General features: G+C 44.6%; 2 protein-coding genes across 3 annotated transcripts; both read right to left on the minus strand.

The window, feature by feature from the left end:
- Window positions 1–737: 737 nt before the first annotated feature.
- LOC139070091 (E3 SUMO-protein ligase NSE2-like) lies at window positions 738–3,029 on the minus strand. The gene is made up of 6 exons (XM_070551733.1): window positions 2,692–3,029; window positions 2,435–2,544; window positions 1,936–2,089; window positions 1,478–1,569; window positions 1,255–1,361; window positions 738–1,066 (listed from the first exon to the last, which is right to left on the minus strand). The coding sequence occupies exons 1-6, from the start codon at window positions 2,804–2,806 to the stop codon at window positions 955–957; spliced, it is 690 nt and encodes a 229-aa protein (XP_070407834.1). The 5' UTR covers window positions 2,807–3,029; the 3' UTR covers window positions 738–954.
- A 51-nt stretch (window positions 3,030–3,080) lies between these two features.
- Window positions 3,081–18,990, minus strand: LOC139070090 (WASH complex subunit 5-like). Of its 2 annotated transcripts, XM_070551731.1 has the most exons (29): window positions 18,896–18,990; window positions 16,959–17,199; window positions 16,722–16,867; window positions 16,318–16,402; window positions 16,043–16,143; window positions 14,023–14,215; window positions 13,775–13,927; window positions 13,576–13,689; window positions 13,056–13,227; window positions 12,821–12,948; window positions 12,445–12,574; window positions 12,200–12,312; window positions 7,795–7,961; window positions 7,617–7,692; window positions 7,404–7,514; window positions 6,973–7,113; window positions 6,355–6,435; window positions 6,158–6,259; window positions 5,743–5,922; window positions 5,511–5,635; window positions 5,241–5,403; window positions 5,019–5,121; window positions 4,855–4,934; window positions 4,656–4,759; window positions 4,342–4,471; window positions 4,158–4,254; window positions 3,913–4,066; window positions 3,723–3,810; window positions 3,081–3,527 (listed from the first exon to the last, which is right to left on the minus strand). In XM_070551731.1, exons 2-29 carry the CDS (start codon window positions 17,142–17,144, stop codon window positions 3,471–3,473), a joined length of 3,480 nt encoding a protein of 1,159 aa, XP_070407832.1. In that variant the 5' UTR covers window positions 17,145–17,199; window positions 18,896–18,990; the 3' UTR covers window positions 3,081–3,470. The 2 variants fall into 2 exon arrangements, 1 of the variants encoding a protein (XP_070407832.1); XR_011520738.1 differs by lacking the exons at window positions 3,081–3,527; window positions 3,723–3,810; window positions 3,913–4,066 and having other exon boundaries at window positions 4,219–4,254; window positions 4,656–4,775.
- Window positions 18,991–20,618: the final 1,628 nt, after the last annotated feature.

A 20,618-nucleotide genomic window follows, 5' to 3' on the forward strand; every position in this document is an offset into this window, starting at 1 on the left:
TTGGTCCCACTCCCCCCTAGCTCCTGCCCTGCCAGGACTCCTGTGCCAAGACTCTTGGCCCAAGAGGCGAGTTTGTTCACTTCCTGGCAGCCAAAGCCAAATCCTCCTCCTCCTCCTCCTCGGAAACACACGTTCACAGCCTCCTAGGCAACCATCACAGCTTGGAGCGTTGGAAGAGATGAACATGAATTTCTGCACAAACATAACCGGAAGTGGATTTGATCACAGCATCCCTGTTCGGTTCGCTCCCGCCTTCGCATCCTTCTAAACAGGAAAGACTTCTCAGTTATTAAACCACCTGGAACATTACACACATACAGATTTAACGGGCATCTAGAAGGAGCACGAATCTAACTTTGAACTTTTACTTCCAGATAATTTCATCATCTATTCAGAGATTATTGAGAAACTGCTGATCTGAGGTGTTAAAGGATTAGTTTCATGTAAACGCAGCTTTGTTTGTTTCTCTGGAACAATCAGCCTTTCACTGTGAACCAGGAGTTAACCATGCAAGAACATTCCCCACAAAGGTTAAAGAACGGTCCTTTACGGTTTAATCATTTACGGTTTGGATCCAAGGTTTAAGGAGTCTTAAAGGGTCTTCATAAAAAGCACCATGATGTGTCTGTGTCGCTCATTAATAATAAATTACTAAGTTATGATACTAAATCCTTTGACACTGATACAGTAAAAATGCTGCCCTCTTGTGGTTCACCTAGGTGCCTTCACCACTAACATAAAAACAATCTAGTTTATTTAGCAAAATCTTTATAAACAAAACAAACAGAACATGAAAAACAAGCGAGTATTTACTCAGATGGGTACAAAACTGTATAAAGACAGATAATAAGACTAACTGCTGCAGGATGAGCACATGACTTCATAACAGTCAGAAATATGAAGGTGATCCGTGAGACTTGATTCCAACAGACATGCTAACAAAAACTAAAAAGCCTAAGTTTTGTTGCTTTGTCTCCTGTAGCTCTGGATCCTTCTCCACAGTAGCTGATCCTGAATGAGGTCGGACGGTCTCACATCTGTGTTGGCACAGCCCACGACAGGACAGCTGCAGGACAGAGGGACAACGTGGTCATCAAACTTCGTAACAAACGCTTCAGGTTCAGAAAAGCCCAAGTTCAGAGCTGTTCTCTACCGTACTACAGTTTAAAGAAACATCTGTGTTGCTCGAGGAGCAGCTCAGTGCTGGTCCTGCACAACTCTGAAAACCTGACCCAACTTTCTGATCCTTCTTACCGGCATTTCTTTTTCTGGCTGTTTCTCGTTTTGATCAGGCCCAGGATGGCATTCTTGTCATAGTGGTGGTTACACTTCTTATTCTTGACAGGGTTCTCCATTTCTACCTTAAATACAGATTAATGCAGTACGTGTTTACGGTCACGCCAGTTTGTGGGACAGAAAACTGTAGTTAGCCGTTAGGTTAGGTGGTGAGGGAGGGCTCCTCCATCACTGTAAATACCTGAGTGAGTGGGCAGGTGAAGTTCACTTGGCTCTGTGTGACGGCGATGTCCTCATCAAGCTCTTCCACGTTCTCTGCCGACTCCTGGTTGGCTGAAAACACAACAAAGATACAGATGTTGCTCCCAGATGTGGACTGCCACTGACTGGTTGGAATAAAAACATAAATTATCCAACACCAAGTATCATGAAAAACATTCTGATTCGTGTTTCGTCCATTTGGCAGAGAACAGATTTGTTTACAAACTGAAACATCTTTAAACTTACTGTTTCAGTGACAAGACAGATGTTTTCCACAGTAACAAAATGATTAAAGTACAGTTAACTTTACACTGTACTTTCATTTTGGGCATTGCTTTATTCCTAATGTGTTTTCCCAAACAGAATCTCATTAACACCCGTTTACCACCTCTGAAGGTTCCAGGTATTAACCCAGTGATGTCCTTCCACTGGACTCACCTTGACTCACTGAGCTCTCAATGCTCTCCTTGAAGGCGATCACCTTTGGGTGCTTGTGCAGGTCTGCATCAGAGAGTTGAGCTATCCTCTCTGAGAACTGCTGTTTCACTTTGGCAGACAGGTCGAACATGGCATCTGGCTGCTGAGCACCAGCCTGCAGAGAAACACACATTGATGGATGTTTCATCATGCAGGACCTTCCCTCAATAATAACCTCACATCCTCGTTCAGCTTCTCCCTTCAGGTGTCTCTACAGCCAATCGTCTCCATTTAGCCATGTCTTCTGCATCCTCTGCCCTCACACCAACTAACTTTCATGTCCTCATAAATTTCCTCGTTGGTCTACCTTTCAGCCTGGTGGCTCCAACCTCAGCATCCTTCTACCTAGGTCATCATTGTTTCTCCTCTGGACATGTCCAAACCATCTAACATGAGCTGTCCTTCTGGCGAGGGATGTCTTCATTATACCTGAGGAACAGGTGTTCCACACAGCACCTACCTCTGTAACTTTCTGCACAATGTCAACAAAGTTGTTGATCTCTCTGTCCAGCCTGGCACACTCCAGCATCATGGCCTCCAGCTCTTTGATGGCACGATTCATCTCTTCATCTTTGACAAAAACATAAGTGCCATGACAACTCTGATGGTGAAGTTAGTGACACGTTTTCGGTGTGTGCCTTTATACAGGTGGTTAAACTCAAGTATGTAGCTTCTAAGCTAACTATGTTCAGGTTTGAGCATCGTGTGGACACCTACCCCGAGTTTCCACCAGGTCCATAGCAACATCCGTCACGATGTCCATTCCTGTCCCGAGTTCCGCCTGACATGACTTCAGGCTCGACAAGGTTCCATGAACCGCGCTCACAGACATTATGCAGCAGTTTCGTTTATTAGCTAACTCACGCGACGTACCCGCGGACGTGAACCGCTACATTCCTACTTCCGCCCGGACCAGCAGTTACCTGACACCTTATCGCTAATGTTGGGTAGCTAAGATTCAATTTTTTTTTTCAGAAAGACTCAACTACTTCAGCAAGCAGATAACGCGAAGAGGAAAACAACGTATGCTTAAAAAGCTGCAGCAAAGGCGGTAAAGTTTTAACTTCCGGGCAAGGATTTTCAGAATAAAGGTCTTGATAAATATGAACAGTAGGTTAAATAATTTTATTTTTATTGATAAATTGGCACAGATCATTTGTACATAAAAGACAATCCATAGACAATCAATTATAGGTGCAAAATTTGTTAACAGACTAAACAATGAAATGTGAGCTGATATGTTAACACCAGGCCTTTATTATTGTACTTGTATTCCTAGGATGCTGCTGTAAAAAGGTCCATAGGGTCAGCATCTGAGATGTGACTGTATGAAAAGTACTGGTACAAATAATAACAATAAAAACATTTTCCTCACTGGATTACTTGAACAAACAAAGAGTTTGTTAATGTTATTAGTAACACATGTGTGCTTTTGTCACTTATACAAGGCCAGGTGTCTGCATGGCAGCAAAAGCAGAGACACATCATCCACATCTTCACAGTATTGTTCTGAACTCATCAAATATTAAGCTGGGCACGTGAGCTTCAACCACCTTCAGATCACAGAAGAAAAAAAAACATGTTAATATCTCACAAACACTAAAATGACTGAAATCTATCATCACACAAGCTAAGCACATTAGCTACAACAAATTAGCAAATGGTCAATATACCTTATCTGCTAGTGTGTTTTATCATCACATCCATTTTTCAGGAATACTAGAGGAATAAATGTTGCCTTGGCTTACCTTACGTGAGAGTTTTGTGTACTTTACATAATCTTCAAGAAACATCAGCGCTCCCACCACATCAGAAGGCATGTCAGGAATTTTCTGACTGTGTTGGAAATGATCAAAAATTCATGAAGATGTTGCGTAAAACTGCATCCAACATCCACAAAAAGTTGTTTCTGCAGAGAGGGCCGCTTTGTTGTGTTACCTTGTGCACTGCTCCATGATAGAGCGGATGAACTGACCAATGAGAGCCAGGAACTGTTGCGTATATCTGGAGTGGAACTGCTTGAGCAGGGTGAGCATGCCGAGCACAAGTGGAAGCCAGTCCACTGGGTCTGTGGCTTTCCTGCAGGTCATTCCTAAAAACAAATAAAGACGACCTTAGCAGGAAATCTGGTGGAGAATGAACTACTGCTTAAAATGTTGATGATTAAAAATATAGATACGAACCTTGGTTTTTGCTGTACTGAAGTTTAGGCAACTGAGCAATAACAAACAAGAAGTTGATGATGGGGAAGTATGGGAGACGCTTTGTTGTGATGTAGATCTGAGTGAGGCATCAACAGAGCAACCTTTTAATAGTCAATTAACCCTAAAAACCTCACAGGTTAAGTAACACATGTGGTTTACTCACCTTGTTGAGGGGGTTGTGGATGCCAGCAGCCTCCAGGTAGGCAGTGATCTCATACAGCAGAGTGTTGTCCTCTTTGGGGTATGGAAATGTCGGGTCCTGGTAGTGAGCTTCAATGTCTGCTAGGAGAGACCTGACAGAACAAGAAGGGGGACTTAATGTAGCTGGAGACCAAATGAGATAATGCCAAGAGTTGACCTAATATAACTCAATAAGTAATAATCTGACAGCACATGGTTAGGATTAAAAACAAATTCCTTACTAACAACCCAATATTATCTTGTATCGAAAAGATTAAAATAGAAACATCAACAGACTTGTTGAGGTTTTCCAGGGCAGCACCCAGATGTTTGGAGTCAAACTTGCAGGAGAAGTTTAACTCGTTGGCAATCTGCTGTCTGAGAATCTGCATCTGACCAACCTGCAACAAACAGACACTTCACTGAATCTTCATGGTTTTGTGTCTTCAGGTTAAAAAAACAAGGAAACTGGCAACAGCTGGGTGTGGACTAATACCTTCATGATGGATTCCAGATAAGAACCCCAGATCTTCTGAGACTTGGCAACAGCACTTGTGTACACTTTAGTGGAATTAGCTACAGCGACATAACAAAATGGCATCACATTCTGCATACGTTATAAGTAAACGTTGTCGGGTTGTAGACAGATGTTGTACCTACCCACAATACCTTGGACCGGGTTAACAGCAGCCACCATTGCTTTAAAGACGTCCACAGCAGCTTTGTCTCTCAGGATGGTCTTCTGAAGCATCGTCAGGAAGTTCTGGTGACACAAGCAAAATATAATTCATAAACAATAAGGGTGCTGATATAATCCAAATCCATAACAAGGTCTCGGGAAATTATTCTATCCCAAACTGGAATGTTTTCAGCACTAATTACCTGAAGCTCCTTGACGATCATGAAGCAGAGGAGTCGGTCCAGTCCGTTCAGACCGAAGGTCCCTAAAGTGTTCTGGATCTCAGAGAACACCCTGTTATTGGTCACCTCCTGGTGGCTCTTCAAGTCGTACCAGGTGTTCATCTGGTCCATGTAGCATGTCACCCTGTAGAGGAAACCAGTCCATCAGCCTAGGTTTGATGATGCTAACATCTGTGATCCACCTTCTGATCCTGTGTCAGTTATTCTGTCAGCAGGATTCCCGTTACGTACTTTGGATCCGTGATTCTTAAGATTTCTCTGCAGAGACGACCGATGAAGGTGGCAGACTCATCCACGGAGGCAAACTTTGGAATGGGTATGTGAGTGGACTGGTGCACACTCTGCCAGTCCTGGATCTGGAAAGAAACAAAACAAGTCTCATTACAGACCAGTAACCCCAGCACCAGGGTGCTTCCTGTGGACAACACGAGTAATCGGCTGTGATGGAGAATCTGGAGCAGACCTTTGTCCTGAGGAAACTGTTGCACTCCTGCTCCACGTTGTAGTTGATGATGCGAGACACTTCCTCCTGCCAGATTTTGAGGCCATAAATGCTGACGTAGTCCTGGATGTACTCAAACGACCTGTAGAAGCCATCCATGGTTGCTGCCATCTCCTTCAACTTGGGCATGAGTTCACTGGGCTGAGAAAATATTCATGTTTATTTCTTTTCCACCTTTATTTTTGGTTCTCTGAGACCAAAAGGACACAAAGACCATCTCATAGCTATTTCATGCACAACAGGAAGGCAGAGAAAGATATTTTCATCCATCACTGCAATCAGATTTTAAGTGCACCAAATGATAAAGCCCAGATGGAAAATGCTGTGAAATGTATAAACACACTGGTGTCAGTGGAAAATGGATCGGGTGTCTCACCTTAGCCTTGGGGTTGAAGATTAGGCCTTTGTGTAAAGCATAAGCCACTCTCTTTACTAGCTCCTTCCTGATGCCATCCTCCAGAAGCTGCTTAGGATCCACCTTGAAACAAATCCCAGCACGGTCATGAAGCCCAAGGCAGTGTGCAGAACGAGTAAAAACAGGAATACATCCATAATACAACTGGGGGAATTTACTTTAATGATCCCAACTAGAGTTGTCTTCATCATCAAGATGCCCTCAGTGAAAATGGAGATGTCATGAGTGAGCTTTGCCACCTAGGATCAGAAGGAGAGGAGGGATGTTCATGTGCACCAAGGCAGATGAGATCTCTTCAGCGTGAGCTAAAGCAGGCTCATGCTCAGCAGCAATTAGAACGATGAGCAGACATCCGAGCTAAACGACACCCTCAAGCATTTACGGTCGTTTATTTTTGCAAGGTTACATTTTGAAATTAGCAACGACCAGATTTCATTTCAAACCTTTTCCTAAACTTTCCTTTCAAGATGAAAAATGTGACCTCGGAGGTTCCGATTCCAATTAAAGCTCTTCCAGTGAGCCTGCTGGTACAATCTGCTTCCACACAAAGCCTTTCAGGCTAATTTGTGTCTGACATCAAATGCTGTGGGTGAGATTGAAAAACGGTGAGAAATGCCAGCCAGCCTGATTGCCTCAGACTCCCATCCAGCGTATGAGTCAACATGAAGCATCTCTTCAGCCTCTTATCAATGTTTTTTTTTGATACCGGATCATAAGACCTTTTTAAATCTCTCTGTTAACACGTTAATATGGAGAGAGCAGAAACAAGTGTTTACTTCATAGCGAGCCCCCAGCTGGGAGTAGTCCTTTAACTTGTCCTTATCCAGCCGCGTGGGAACCTCCATGATGTCGTGGATCTGAAGTTTGATGATTTTAGCCAGAGAGGTGAACATGCTCTCTGGGATTATCTGAAGCACCTACAAGCAAGAAAAATAAAGATCCCTAAGAACCAACAATATTCCAAAAGGGTTTTTAAAGGCAGAATAATCATCATTAGTAATTAAAAGCACAGAAAGTTTCTGTGCATCTGCTTTTTGGATAAATCCGTCAACCAGACGCTTCCAGAAACATTCATCCGCATTAAAGCTGCACTACGGATGCTGAATAATAAAATACAACACGCAGAGCTCATTTGTTAAAGAAATGGATTCTCTTCATACAAAAAGCAAAAAGCTTTTCCAGACAACAGCTAACAATCCCACAGCACCTTTCTGACATAGGCCACCAGCTCTCCAGAGTAGAACTGCGAGACACTCAGCAGGTCTGCGCTGTTGGCCTGGTTGATGCGCAGCAACGGGAGATCCAAGGCAGACGCCAGCTGCTCGCACAAACACACCCACAAAACAGTCATCAACAACTTCCACAGATGTGGACACACGTAACGTCTGCTGCTGGAGACGTGAAACAAAATGGTCGTCACCTTCAGAAAAGTAGCTCTCAGCTTGGTGACCATGGGCGGGCTGACTCTGATGCTCTCCTGCATGATAGAGGTAAAGCTGCAGAACAACACAAGAAGAAGACTAAAGTTACTAACACAAGTATTCTCCGTTACCTGAACACAAGCATTGGGAATATTTCCTTTAGCCATTCTTCCGAACCTGTCAATAATCTGCCAAGCGTAGGACAGATCTCCAACTATCTGCATGGTGATCAAGACCTCCTCCTTGATGTTGATGGTGCGGATCATCTGGTGCAGGAACTTTCTGGTATCGGCCAAAAACTGACATACCTGCAGGTTCGACTCCAGCTGGTGAAACTCCTGCACCTGAAGACAAACGAGAACAAAAATGTCTCTTTTCAAAGTTCTTCATAAGGGTTTGCTAGTTCACTCCTTCATACCAACCAGGTTGGTTGGACAGATTTTGTCCTGTTAAAACTATATTTTTCATTTACTCAGGTCATGTTTGTCTGATTTGTAAATGTGTTCCTGATCCGAAACATTTAAATAACAATCAAAAAAAAAAAAAAGCACTTTTTACAGCACTGAAGGCAAAAGCCCCTGGCCATTATTTGTGTTTATGCTGGTATGTTTCAAATAACCCTTATGAAGAAAAATTGGAATCGGTGTTCCCTCGCTCGGACGCGGGTCACCGGGGTCCCCCTCTTGAGCCAGGCCTGGAGGTGGGGCACGTTGGCGAGCGCCTGGTGGCCGGGCTTTCACCGATGGAGCCCGGTTTTGGACACTTTTGAGGGGGGGAGCACTCCTTCCAGTGACTCCCTTGTTCTGCTGGGGGACTTTAACGCTCATGTGGGAAATGACAGTGAGGCCTGGAGAGGTGTGGTTGGGAGGAACGCCCCCCCATAATGAACACCATGTTCAGACATAAAGGTGTCCATATGTGCTCTTGGCACCAGGATACCTTAGGCCGCAGCTGGATGATCGACTTTGTTGTCATTTCATCTGACCTGCGGCCGCATGTCTTGGACACTCGGGTGAAAAGAGGGGCGGAGCTGTCAACTGACCACTACCTGGTGGTGAGTTGGCTCAGATGGTGGGGGAGGATGCCGGTCAGACCAGGCAGGCCCACACGTATCGCGAGGGTCTGCTGGGAACGTCTGGCAGTCTCCTGTCAGAAGGAGCTTCAATTCCCATCTCCGACAGAACTTCCAAAATGTTCTGGGGGAGGCGGGGGACATTGAGTCAGAGTGGGCCTTGTTCCGTGCCTCCATTGTTGAGGCGGCCGACCGGAGCTGTGGCCGCAGGATCGTCGGTGCCTGTCGTGGTGGCAACCCCCAAACCTGCTGGTGGACACCGGCGGTTAGGGATGCTGTCAAGCTGAAGAAAGAGTCCTATCAGGTCTTTTTGGTCTGTCGGAAGGCAGAGGCAGCTGACGGGTACCGGCAGTCCAAGCGGAATGTGGTATGGGTGGTCACTGAGGCAAAACCCCAGGCGTGGGTGGAGTTCGGTGAGACCATGGAGCAAGGGAAAGCAGCGCACTACCAAAATGGTTTATAGTGGTGACTGTGCTGCTGACCTCTACTCGGGGACATTGTGGATGGGTGGACGAAATACTTCGAAGACCTCCTCAATCCCACCAGCACTTCTTCCAGTGAGGAGGCAAAGTCTGGGGACTTTGGGCTGGACTCTCCGATCTCTGGGGCTGAGGTCAATGAGGTTGTCAAAAAGCTCCTCAGTGGCAAGGCTACGGGGATGTATGAGATTTGCCCGGAGTTCCTTAAAGCCTGATTCATGCTTCTCCGTCTGCGTTAGTGCGGAGACACGCAACGCCATTATCCTTCCTTGCGGGCCTGCTGGAGAGCTCCGCAAGGACGGACGGAGTCGAGCTCTCTTTTCTAAACATCCGTCCATCGAGACAGAGAACGCAAGCTTGTGATTGGTCAGGATGCCGCTGTCGTCTACACCACTGCCATTGCGCCCTCAAAAACATAAAGAGTGCCGAGGATAACTAGCGGCAGACACGGAGCAGCTTGAAGAATACCTCACGAAAAAAACTCTAAAAACATGAACGTTTAATTCCCCCGTGACTGGAGGAGTGAAAAGAGGCGCAGCAAGCGTTTTATTTGTGGACGGAAATGACAGGAAACGTGGGTTAAGAGGTGGCGAGCGCATGAAGAGGTGGAGGAGAATGAGAGACAAATTTGTCTGTTAAAAAGTCTCTTATATACAAAAAAAACACAATACAAACACACCATCTTGGACCGATACATGACAGGATACCACAGAACAGCGCTACACCCTCTGTTGGCCAGGTGGGGAATTGCTTTGCAACACTCCCCAGGAGACGGAGAAGTATGAGGGCAAAACATCTCCGTCCGTGCGTGTCTCTCCCTGTTGGAGCTGACGGAGAAGCATGAATCAGGCTTAAGGCTCTGGATGTTGTGGGGCTGTGTTGGCTGACGCGGCTCTGCAATATCAAAATCAAATCAAATCACTTTTATTGTCACGTCACATGTGCAGGTACACTGGTACAGTACATGCGAGTGAAATTCTTGTGTGCGAGCTTCACAGCAACAGAGTTGTAAAAATACAGTAACGTAAAAACAAGCAAAATATAAAAATGGCTAATCTAAATTTACAAATGAATAAAGTAAACAATAAGATAAGAGATATAAAATATACAGAGGTTGGTATGTGCAAAACTGTGGCATTAATGTACAGTATGGAGTGTGTAATGTTGGAGTTTCAGTAGTGAGGGTGAGGTGTCTGCGATGTGTTCAGCAGTCTGATGGCCTGATGGAAAAAGCTGTCTCTCAGTCTGCTGGTTCTGGACCGGATGCTGCAGAACCTCCTTCCTGATGGAAGTAGTCTGAACAGTTTATGGCTGGGGTGACTTGAGTCCTTGATGATCCTCCCCGTTTTCCTCAGGCACCGCTTCCTGTAGATGTCCTGGAGGGAGGGAAGTTCACCTCCAATAATCCTTTCAGCACACTGCACTACTCTCTGGAGAGCTTTGCGGTTGTAAGCGGTGCTGTTGCCATACCAGGTGGAGATGCATCCAGTGAGGATGCTCTCAATGGCACAGCGATAGAAGGTCCTGAGGATGCGGCGGCTCATGCCAAATCTTTTCAGTCTCCTGAGAAAGAAGAGGTGCTGCTGTGCCTTCTTCACTGTATTTTCTGTGTGCACTGACCACGTAAGATCCTCTGCCAGATGAACTCCAAGGAAACGGAAGCTGCTCACCCTCTCCACAGCGTCGCCGTTGATGGTGATGGGGGTGTGTATTCCTCTGCACCTCCGGAAGTCCACTATCATCTCCTTTGTCTTTGTGACGTTGAGGGTGAGACGGTTGTCCTGACACCAGTGGGTCAGGGCGCTGATCTCCTCCCTGTAGGCCGTCTCATTGTTGTTGGTGATGAGACCCACCACTGTGGTGTCGTCCGCATACTTCACAATGATGTTGGAGTTTCAATATCGTGTGGACATCGGGGGCAGTTCCTCTGGCCTGGCAGACCGGGTGGTGGTTCCTTTACTTAAAAAGAGGGACCGCAGGATGTGTTCCTACTACAGGGGGATCACATTCCTGAGCCTTCCTGGTAAGGTCTATTCAGGGGTTCTGGAGAGGAGGGTCTGTTGGATTGTCAAACCTCAGATTCAGGAGGAGCAATGTGGTTTTCGTCCTGGCCGTGGAACACTGGACCAGCTCTATACCCCTTAGGGGGATCCTGGAGGGTGCGTGGGAGTTCGCCCAACCAGTCTACATGTGTTTTGTGGATTTGGAGAAGGTGTTTGACCGCGTCCCTCGGAGGACCCTGTGGGGGGTAGTTTGGGGTACCAGGCCCTCCGATACGGGCTGTTAGGTCCCTGTATGACCGGTGTCAGAACTAGGTCCGCATTGCCGGCAGTAAGTCGGGCTCGTTCCCAGTGAGAGTTGGACTCCTCCAAGGCTGCCCTTTGTCACTGATTCTGTTCATATGGACAGGATTTCTAGGATTTCTAGGAGCAGCCAAGGTGTGGAGGGCACCCGTTTTGGTGGCCTGAGGATCAGGTCTCTGCTTTTTGCAGATGATGTGGTCCTGCTGGCTTCATCAGAACGTGATCTTCAGCTTTCACTGCAGCGATTTGCAGCCGAATGTGAAAAAGCTGGGATTAAAATCAGCCCCTCTAAATCCAAAACCATGGTCTTGAGTCAGAAAAGGGTAGAATGCCTTCTCCAGGTCAGGGATGAGGTCCTGTCCAAAGGGGAAGAGTCTAAGTATTTTCTGGGCACGTCCAACCGGGAGGAGGCCTAAAGGGAGACCCAGGACACATGGAAGGGACTTTGTCTCTCGCCCGGCGAGGGAACGCATTGGGAATCCCCCGGAGGAGCTGGCCCAAGTGGCTGAGGAGAGGGAAGTCTGGGCCTCTCGGCTTAGGCTGCTGCCCCCGCGACCCGACTCCGGATAAGCAGAAGAGAATGGACAGATTGTATTTTTCTATAAGTACAGCAGGAAGCATAGTTCCTATCACCTAATCCCTCAGCATAATGTGAAGTAAAGATTTTATTTCCAATTAATCTAATGCAAATCTGTGAAGCAGCTGGGAAATATCATCCTGGTCCTCACCTCAATGAGCGCCTGTATCAGCTGTGCCGTCTTCCTCCCAGCGGCTGTGGAGTCCTCATAGTTCAAAGACTCGATCTGCTTTGAGATTTCCCGGAACCACGCCTGTAAGTTTTCTGTCAAAGGTGACACAGACCCATAAACCACAAAATTAAAAGGTGTATATTACATATTTGTTACTAAACAAAGATCTGCTTTCTGTTTTGTGAGTCAACTTTCTTTATTTCACACAGAAGAGAGGAGCTCACCGTTTTTCTCCACCCGAGTAAGAGGTTTGACGCCGGAGAAGACTTCAGCCAGCTCGGTCATCCTCTCAGATCCTTCTTTCTTGTAGCTCTCCCACTTGAGCTGCTTCTCTGACAGCATCTGCTTGAACATCTGGCAGCGGGACAGCACAGGTGCTTAGCTGATGGAGAATTACTCAGACGAGACACATAATTAGAAGATTTTGTGCCATCTCCTTATGATAAACTGACGACCCAGATGCTATCTCACTGTGGGCTAATGAGCAACAGATACATCTAACAAGGAATAAAGTCTGACGAATCACTTCGGAAATGACGAAAGAATACATTTTTCTGCATTCTCTTCTTATTTTTCCCCGATTTACAGGAAGGATCTCACCTCTTTGAGCATGAACTCAAACTGAGCTGTGTCCAGCAGCAGCTGGAACAGGATCTTTGGTTTGTACTTGGAGTCGCTGAGCACTTGATCCCTGACCTGACGCAGGCGCTTGTTGTTTAAGTCGTAGGCTAAAAGATGAGACAAGCAAGAGCATATGAACTATTTCTTACAGCCTTTTGGTTTCCACATATTCAGAAGACACCCCGAAACACGAGCCCTTTTTAAATGCTCATACCTGACTCTGCAGAGTGCAGCATCAGCCAGCGGATGGCCACGTTGCAGTCCCTGAGACAGTTGAGTAGTTTGGGAATGTGGTCCAGGATGATCTCCTCCCTGAGGAAACCTTCCTTCAGCCGCTGCTGCACCTGAGACCTCTGGCTCTCCAAACTGGCAGCGTAGCGAGTGGCCTGCACACAGGAATGCTGGTGAAAACCCTGCATGACTAAAAATTATTCATGACTTCATTCCCAGCGGTGGTGAAAACTGCCAATGGCTACAGGTCAGCTGGTTTCTTGTCTCTGGCACTCGGCAGCTTCCCGCCGCCACCATCAATTCTTCCACTCATACATCTCCAACACTTGGATAATGAGCTGATCAAGTTTAAAACAGACCTTCTAAAGATTTACAGCCTTAATTTTACATTTGGTACCGTCCCAACTAACAGATTGTCTCTGCACACATTAGCCTTGCTACACCTTAGCATCAACACACACACAGAGGACTCGGGGACATTGAAACTAAAACTTTTTTCATACCTGCTCTTTTATATTAGCAGAGTCCAGGGTATAGTTAAGAGCTGTTTTAGCGGCTTTGTATGGCTCCCAGGCCTCCACCAAGTTGACAGTGATGCCCATGTAGATACTGATAACCTGAAGGCAGACAACACAGAAACTTCTTCCACCACACTGAGACTTAATATCCTCTAGTGTTTTAAAAGAGAATATACACCATTACCCAGTTATCAGGGAAGTACTTGTCTACGATCTCCCTCATCTTGGCCTGTTGGGTATGCAGGATGGAGGGGCTGAAGAACAGACACACATAGAGCATTGCTGCCTGGTTAGCTAGCGCCGTGCTTCGATGCTCAGGTAGAGGGTAGGCAGACACCTGAGGAACAAGTGGACGCTTGACGTAATCTGCAGCAAAGTCATTATAATGAACTACAAGCTTAGGACAAAGGTTTGCTTGACAGTGCATCTCACCTGGTTGTAGATGTCGTCGGAGCGCAGCCTCCCGATGACCATGCTGATGAAAGTGGCGCTTATGGGAATCCTCTGGAAGTAGCTGTCTGGGTAGCTGGCTGGTCGTTTGGCTCCAGGCTGGCTGGAGAAACCGGTGCTGCGCAGGAGTTTACAAATGTCATCCAGGTTGGAGTCAACTGATGAGCGGGCAGCACTGAAAATAATCAAACACCAAATGACACAAGAACCAGACAGTGAAACTGGTTTAGTAAACAACAATAATAAATAATTGTTTTATGATTCTGCAGCAGCAGAGCTTTGGGTCAGAGGACACCCCCTATAGGTGGCTAAGTGTATTGCACCTAAAGCCCATTTCTCCATTTTCGTGCCAAAAACCATACATATGTATATAAACACTAAATGGCGAAAGCGGGAGTCGAGGGTGTAGCTAAAAGGCGGCCATCTTACCTCAGACAGAAGACCCCTCCGCTCTCAGTGGTAGCAGCTGGAAGGTGAGTGATCAGCTTCAACCAAAACACTCTTAACTCAATGAAATATTAATAGATTTATAAGCGGTTTACCTTGTTACAAACCTTAGAACACATGGGCTTGAGACGACATACTTGCTCATGTTGAAATTAACGCTTTTGTGTTTGAAAGTGACTTAATTGTGAACCATGAGCCCCGCCTAGGGTATCTGCATGTTATTCAGGTTGAGACCACAATCTATATTTTATGTGGTTCTACAAAACCAATAACGACTTTACGACAGCCCAACTGTTGTGTAAATGGCTGTGTTTGTGGATGTTTATGTATTTATTAGCTGTCTAACTTGGCTTAGAGATGACGAGGCTACGGTGGGTGCACTGCTTAGCAAAACAAAGTAGACCGTTTACCTCAGTGGGAGTCGCTCGTTTAATTTTAAATTTATTAATGCTAAATTGCCCGTGATTTTTAAGCTCCTTGGTTTAGTACACAAAACTTATACTGGGATATACTAAAACAGGACATTTCTGGATTTATGTTTGCAGAAATACAGCTTTATTAATTGTGAAGCTCGAGGGTCAACATGCCTGACTTTCGTGCAGCCTACGGATGCTCGAATCGCCGCTGTGACAAATCGAGACAACATGGGATCACCTTTCATTTGTAACTGTTGCAAAGAAACCCCATACTTGTATATTATTCTGTCTGTTAATTGTTTTTATGTCAATAAAATAATTAGAAACCGCTGTTCCATTGCTGTTGCTGCTACCTTCTACACACTGTTATCTGGTATTATGAATGTTGAAAATCTCCTTCACAAGATCAATCCATTATCCATCTATCATACTAACCTAATCTATCTTTTGGTTATTTCCTAACTTTTTCAGAAAGCATTTACAAAGAGTTTATAATTAATAAATGAAAGTCAATAAATAACAAAAGTTAAGAAATAGTGAAAATACAAAATAATTTGCTGGGTTAAATTTTATTGCTGGCGGGCCGGTTCTGGCTGACAGATGTGATTTGGGTGTCGGTTGTCTTATTTGTTGGGGAGCACATTTTGTATCTGTGTTCTGTTAATGTGGGCTTTACCTCAATAGAACCTTGAAATCTCAACACTACACAAATCTTATTTCACAAACCACGAATGAATATATATATTTATTCATATCGAGAGAGAGAGAGAGAGAGAGAGAGAGAGAGAGAGAGAGGGAGGGATCTATATCATATAATAATAGGCCGCCACGTTCCTACGTCGCATCCCATTGGCGAACAGCGGGGACGAGGCATCTAGTGTTTATATACATATCTATGCCCAAAACAACGCCTCCTGTTCTTGAACGTGCCCCCTTAAATAACTGTATTTCTGCATGTTTTCTGCTTCAGTGCTGTGATTGTGTGTTTGCTTGTGCACCTGGTGTAAACCTAAACCCAGACGTGAGTCAGGTGAGTAACTGAGCCTCTGCTAAAAGCAAAATCCCACTCTCACAGCCGACTGAGAGAGTGCAAATCACTCAGAGAGCTTTGAGACGGGGCGAGTGAGTCATGCTCTCACCTGTATCTGTAATAGGAAACAAGCATCCGCTCTCTGACCTCTCCTTCGATCTTCTGGTCAATGACCAACAACATGACTCCATACAGATAGAGAGCCTCACACTGGGTGGAAGAAAAACTTTAGCCAACTTAGTTTTGACATTTAAGAATACAAATCACATTATTAACTGGAAAATCAGGGCTGAAGTCTTTACATCAAATCATCAGAGAGATATGGAGGACAGCTGAAGTTACATTTCATAAATAATTCAATAAAGCCACGGTTCAGGTACTTACTAGTAGCTGTTTCCCATCTTCATTCAGAAGAACAGTTTCTAAGGTCTGTTGAATATAAACTCCATCATTTAGGTCATCTAAATATCTGGAGACAAAATAACATAACCACACGTGTTAGTGTGGCTGTGTTTGGTGGTGCAAAGGAAAAAGAAGTTCTGGTGGGCACCAAAAAAGTTTTAAGCTCACTTATGGGATATGAATTTGCCCAGATTGTTATAATTTACCTTCTCTTTCCTAAATGTTTGGATGATTATGCTCCTTAACTCATCTGCAGTCATTCTCCACACTAAACTGAATCAAGCCTGTTTAGCTGGTCTCACACAAGTGCAGCAGAAACCAGAGACTCGTGTGAAAGATGAGGGGAGCGGGCTCAAGCTGAAAGGAGGCAGAGCCCGTTATCTCACCTGTTCAGATCAACTATGTACTTGTGAACGCTCTCAAAGGCCAGATAGAACCGAGACAGAATCTCAGTGTTGTTTTCTCTGAACTCTTCATCCAGGTCCTGAAGCTCTGCTTTGGCTTCCAGCTTCCCCTCGTAATACTCCGCACCCTGAAGAAGAAGCAACTTAATTTACCATCACAGAAAGTTGACATTAGTCTGAGGCTAAATGACACAGTTCAGGCCGTCCACATGTTTAAACCTTAAAGTAGCTGAAGTCACAGATGATGTCTCCATATTTCTGCTGGTCATTTTTGTCCTTCAGCCTAAAAACTGGAGGGATGAAGTCAGAGAGACGCAGAAGCTCTGCTATGATGGCATTCCCTCTGGAAACTATCCTGAGGATGGCCTGGCCACACAGGTTATTGTCTGCCAGGAAGTCCACCATGGTGGCCAGAGAGGGAAGAGTGGGATATAAAGATACCCTGAAATTCAAGATATTCCTAGAGACAGAAGAAAATGTTTAACTTGGAGCCAACAGCAGCATGACATTTGACTTCTAATAAACCCCTTGTTCATTGGGTTGGGTTCCCATTAGAGCAAGGCTGTTGTTTATGGAATTAAAACAGAATAAATAAGAATTTGCACCTCTCCATTTCTGACTTTCAGCTTTTCAGATGCTACAGAACAAGTATGCACCGTTTTAATCTAACTGAAATCTTTCTAGATTACTGATGAATTCTGATTTCATGCTAGTGCTGGAGGGGCCAGTGGACCTCTTTAGGGAAGCTCAAGCCAAGGTAAGAGTGGATGATCTCACCATCGCCCAGGCTTCCCCAAACTGACTTTACTTTTACTTTTCACGCTCAGATGATCAGACAACAACTGGTTGATGCAGCAAGACAGTTAGAGAACACCAACAGTACTGAAATAGTTCTTGAGGGTCCCAAGAGAAACTCCTCAACCACCAGAATCTTTTGGGTTCTACTAGATGTTCCTCAACCATCGCCCAAGTGCATAGGGGGGGCCACAGGCACCCTTCAGCCTCTTTCAGAGGGTCATCAGAGATCGCCTGTTCCTGAACCAGGCCTCTGTTCCTCCTTACTCTGCTACAGGGTCATGAATACTTCACCATGACTGGTTTCTACCTCCACCTTTGCTTTCCAAGCCTGTTTCTGAGGTTCACGTGACACACACCTCAACCACCCAATAGTCCCACATGATGCCTCTCACCTGCTGCAACAACACATCATCAGTAGGGTTACTGTCTCACCACGGTCTAAACCCAACTCTCCTTCCCTATAGCGGGTGAAAAATTGAATGCTTGGTGAACTCTGCTCCACAATGATGTGAAGAGCCGACATCAAGGGTAAAAAAACAACTCCAACATTTTTTTATGTATTACTTTGTTCTGTTCAAGACATTTGTCTAAAAATTAAATAAATGTGTCTTTTTCTGAGAAAAAAAACGCTCAATTGTATTTCTGATTTTTTAATCAATACTTGGAGAAGTGAATGCAATAAAAACTGATATATGTGTTAATCTGTACTCATTAAAGAATAAACTGTGTAGATTAAAAGCAGCGTGTAAGACAGAAAGGCCACACTTATGAGCAGCATTAAATATCAGCATGGATAATAATTTTTGGCCTTTTCAAAATTCTTTTTTCTTTCTACAACCTAACAAATTAATAAAATCCAGTTTCAACTTTGTGGAGGTGTTGTCTTTGTTGTTTATAGTGTAACAAGTTTTTCTAACATCAAACCAGGTAAACATTTTCTAAAGGTTTACAAATGAGTTGTAAAACAAGACACATGGTTCTTTAATGTGTCGTTTGCTGTGATTGACCAGCTGTAATTCTCACACATGATGTTAATAAACCTGCTTCTAGCATCAGCACTTTCCCAAATCACACACATTTTAGTTATTAAACATAAGAAACAACTAAATGCGCTGTTAGTATAATAAAACATGTGTTTAGATTCCAATATGGTTGTGTCGTTATGATTTATATGTGCTACTATAAACCCACAAGCTAATGTTAGCAACTAGCCTACAAGCTTTCTGCATGAACAGTGATGCTGCACACGACACGCAAGTAGCGTGCGCAAACGTGATGGCTTACTAGCTTTATTTTCATTTAGATGTCTGAATTATAGTAATAACTTCGATTTTAAGAATGTTTTAAATAACTCTTACCTCTTTACCTCTTTAGAGCTCCTCCTCTTTTCCTGTTTACTTACTTCCTCATGAGAGAAGCCTCATGACCGTCCACATGACTCTGCTGCTCTTCTGGGTACGTTTGTTTAGATATCATTCAAGTAGCCGGACGTGGGCGGAGACGACGGAGAAAAACGCATAATCTACCACTAATAATATTAAGAAATCCATATCATTCTTTTTTGTTTTCTTTGTGAATCACATCACAAGCATATACTTTATAAATCAGTTTTAACAACAAAGAGTAAAGTCTAACTTTTGGTCCACAAATCATCCCATGTGAAAAATAATCATGAGTATGTCTCCAGGGGGCGCCAGAGATCCACCAAATCCTGGTTTATCTGTCTCGTGGAGGCTTCCATCCAACACTCTGAGCTGCTGTGGGAGTAGATACCTGGCTCCACAGGGGAGCAGTGATTTACATGAATCATGCCTGAACAGAAACTAAACTAACCTACCATCTCAGACATAAAACCACAGGGTGGAGAAAGGAAAAATCATCTGTCCTTCACAAGATAAATAGGCTGCCCACCTAAAACACAGTGTGAATGTTGTTGTCAAGGCTTCCAAAGTGAACCTTCAAGTCTCAGCAAACAGCTGATTATTCATTATGGAGAAACCTGGTTTGGGGCTGAGATGTAATTACCCTTGCACGCAAGCATTTAGTCAGTCCCACACTAGGTCCCGATTGGCTGCATGATGTGGTCAGCACGGATGACTGAGTGAGCTGCCATCAACTCCTGATTGACCTGGAGTTTTATAGCCAATAAGTCCAGCATGGTGGCAGGTAGCCAGGGCCTTCCATTAGGCAGAGGTCAACGACAGTCATGTGTTTGGAGCTGGTTGTTTGACCTGTTCACTATTTATGTGACAGCCAAAGTGTGATAACGGAATATTACACGCTGCAATATGCAATATTATAATTGTATGGATAAAATGTGTGCAATCTTAGCTAAAATACACATTGGTGGTTACCATACCGTACCTGTTAATTTCTACAGCACATTTAAACTACAGCATGGGAGCTGCCCAAAGTGCTGCAGAGGCAGGATCAATTAAAACAGAATAAAGGCAAAAACAATGAGGATATAAAAAATACTGAACAGTTATAACATACAAAACCAATAAGAACAATAGGAAACACATTAAAACAATAAAATGAGTCGCTGCCCAATAGCCAAGTTGTAAAAGTGGGTCTTTCAACGAGATTTAAAAAATGCCAAAGAGGGAGCCTGACGAACTGTAATGGGAGGTGAGTTCCACAGGTTGGGGGCAGCGTTGACAAATGCTCATTCACCCCTAGATTTGTAGCACATCTGAGGAGTGCATTGAGATCAACTGACCTCAATGTGCACGTAGGCACATAAGGGATGAGCATGTCGGACAGATAAGGAGGTGCCAGGTCATGAAGAGCTGTAAAAACAAAAGTCAATAACTTCAACTATACACGGAAGGGACATGGTGCCAATGGAGAAGTTCCAGGACAGGGGTGATGTGGCTACCTCAGTTCGTGTTAATCAGGAACCTAACAGCAGCATTCTGGACGACCTGCTGCTGATTCAGGGCAGAAGCAGGACTACCTACAAGGAGTGCTTTTGCAAAGTCCAGGCGAGAGGTATTAAAAATATGGATGACTGATTTCAGGAGCCTCCGCTTCAGGACTGGTCGCAGCATAACTGATAAAAACAAGATCTCACCACAG

This window comes from Nothobranchius furzeri, chromosome 5, assembly GCF_043380555.1.
Source record: "Nothobranchius furzeri strain GRZ-AD chromosome 5, NfurGRZ-RIMD1, whole genome shotgun sequence".
Taxonomy (NCBI): Eukaryota; Metazoa; Chordata; class Actinopteri; order Cyprinodontiformes; family Nothobranchiidae; genus Nothobranchius; species Nothobranchius furzeri.

What these genes read in the sequence shown, in the direction of transcription:
- LOC139070090 (XM_070551731.1), bottom strand. Translation starts at nt 17,144, where the DNA reads ATGGTGGACTTCCTGGCAGACAATAACCTGTGTGGCCAGGCCATCCTC. An exon ending in TGATCGTCAAGGAGCTTCAG is followed by an intron (nt 5,122 to 5,240) that starts GTAATTAGTGCT and finishes TTGTGTCACCAG; the next exon opens with AACTTCCTGACGATGCTTCA. An exon ending in TCAGTACAGCAAAAACCAAG is followed by an intron (nt 4,067 to 4,157) that starts GTTCGTATCTAT and finishes ATTTGTTTTTAG; the next exon opens with GAATGACCTGCAGGAAAGCC.
- LOC139070091 (XM_070551733.1), bottom strand. Translation starts at nt 2,806, where the DNA reads ATGTCTGTGAGCGCGGTTCATGGAACCTTGTCGAGCCTGAAGTCATGT. An exon ending in GGACCTGGTGGAAACTCGGG is followed by an intron (nt 2,545 to 2,691) that starts GTAGGTGTCCAC and finishes TTTTTGTCAAAG; the next exon opens with ATGAAGAGATGAATCGTGCC. An exon ending in TCACCTGCCCACTCACTCAG is followed by an intron (nt 1,362 to 1,477) that starts GTATTTACAGTG and finishes TCTGTATTTAAG; the next exon opens with GTAGAAATGGAGAACCCTGT.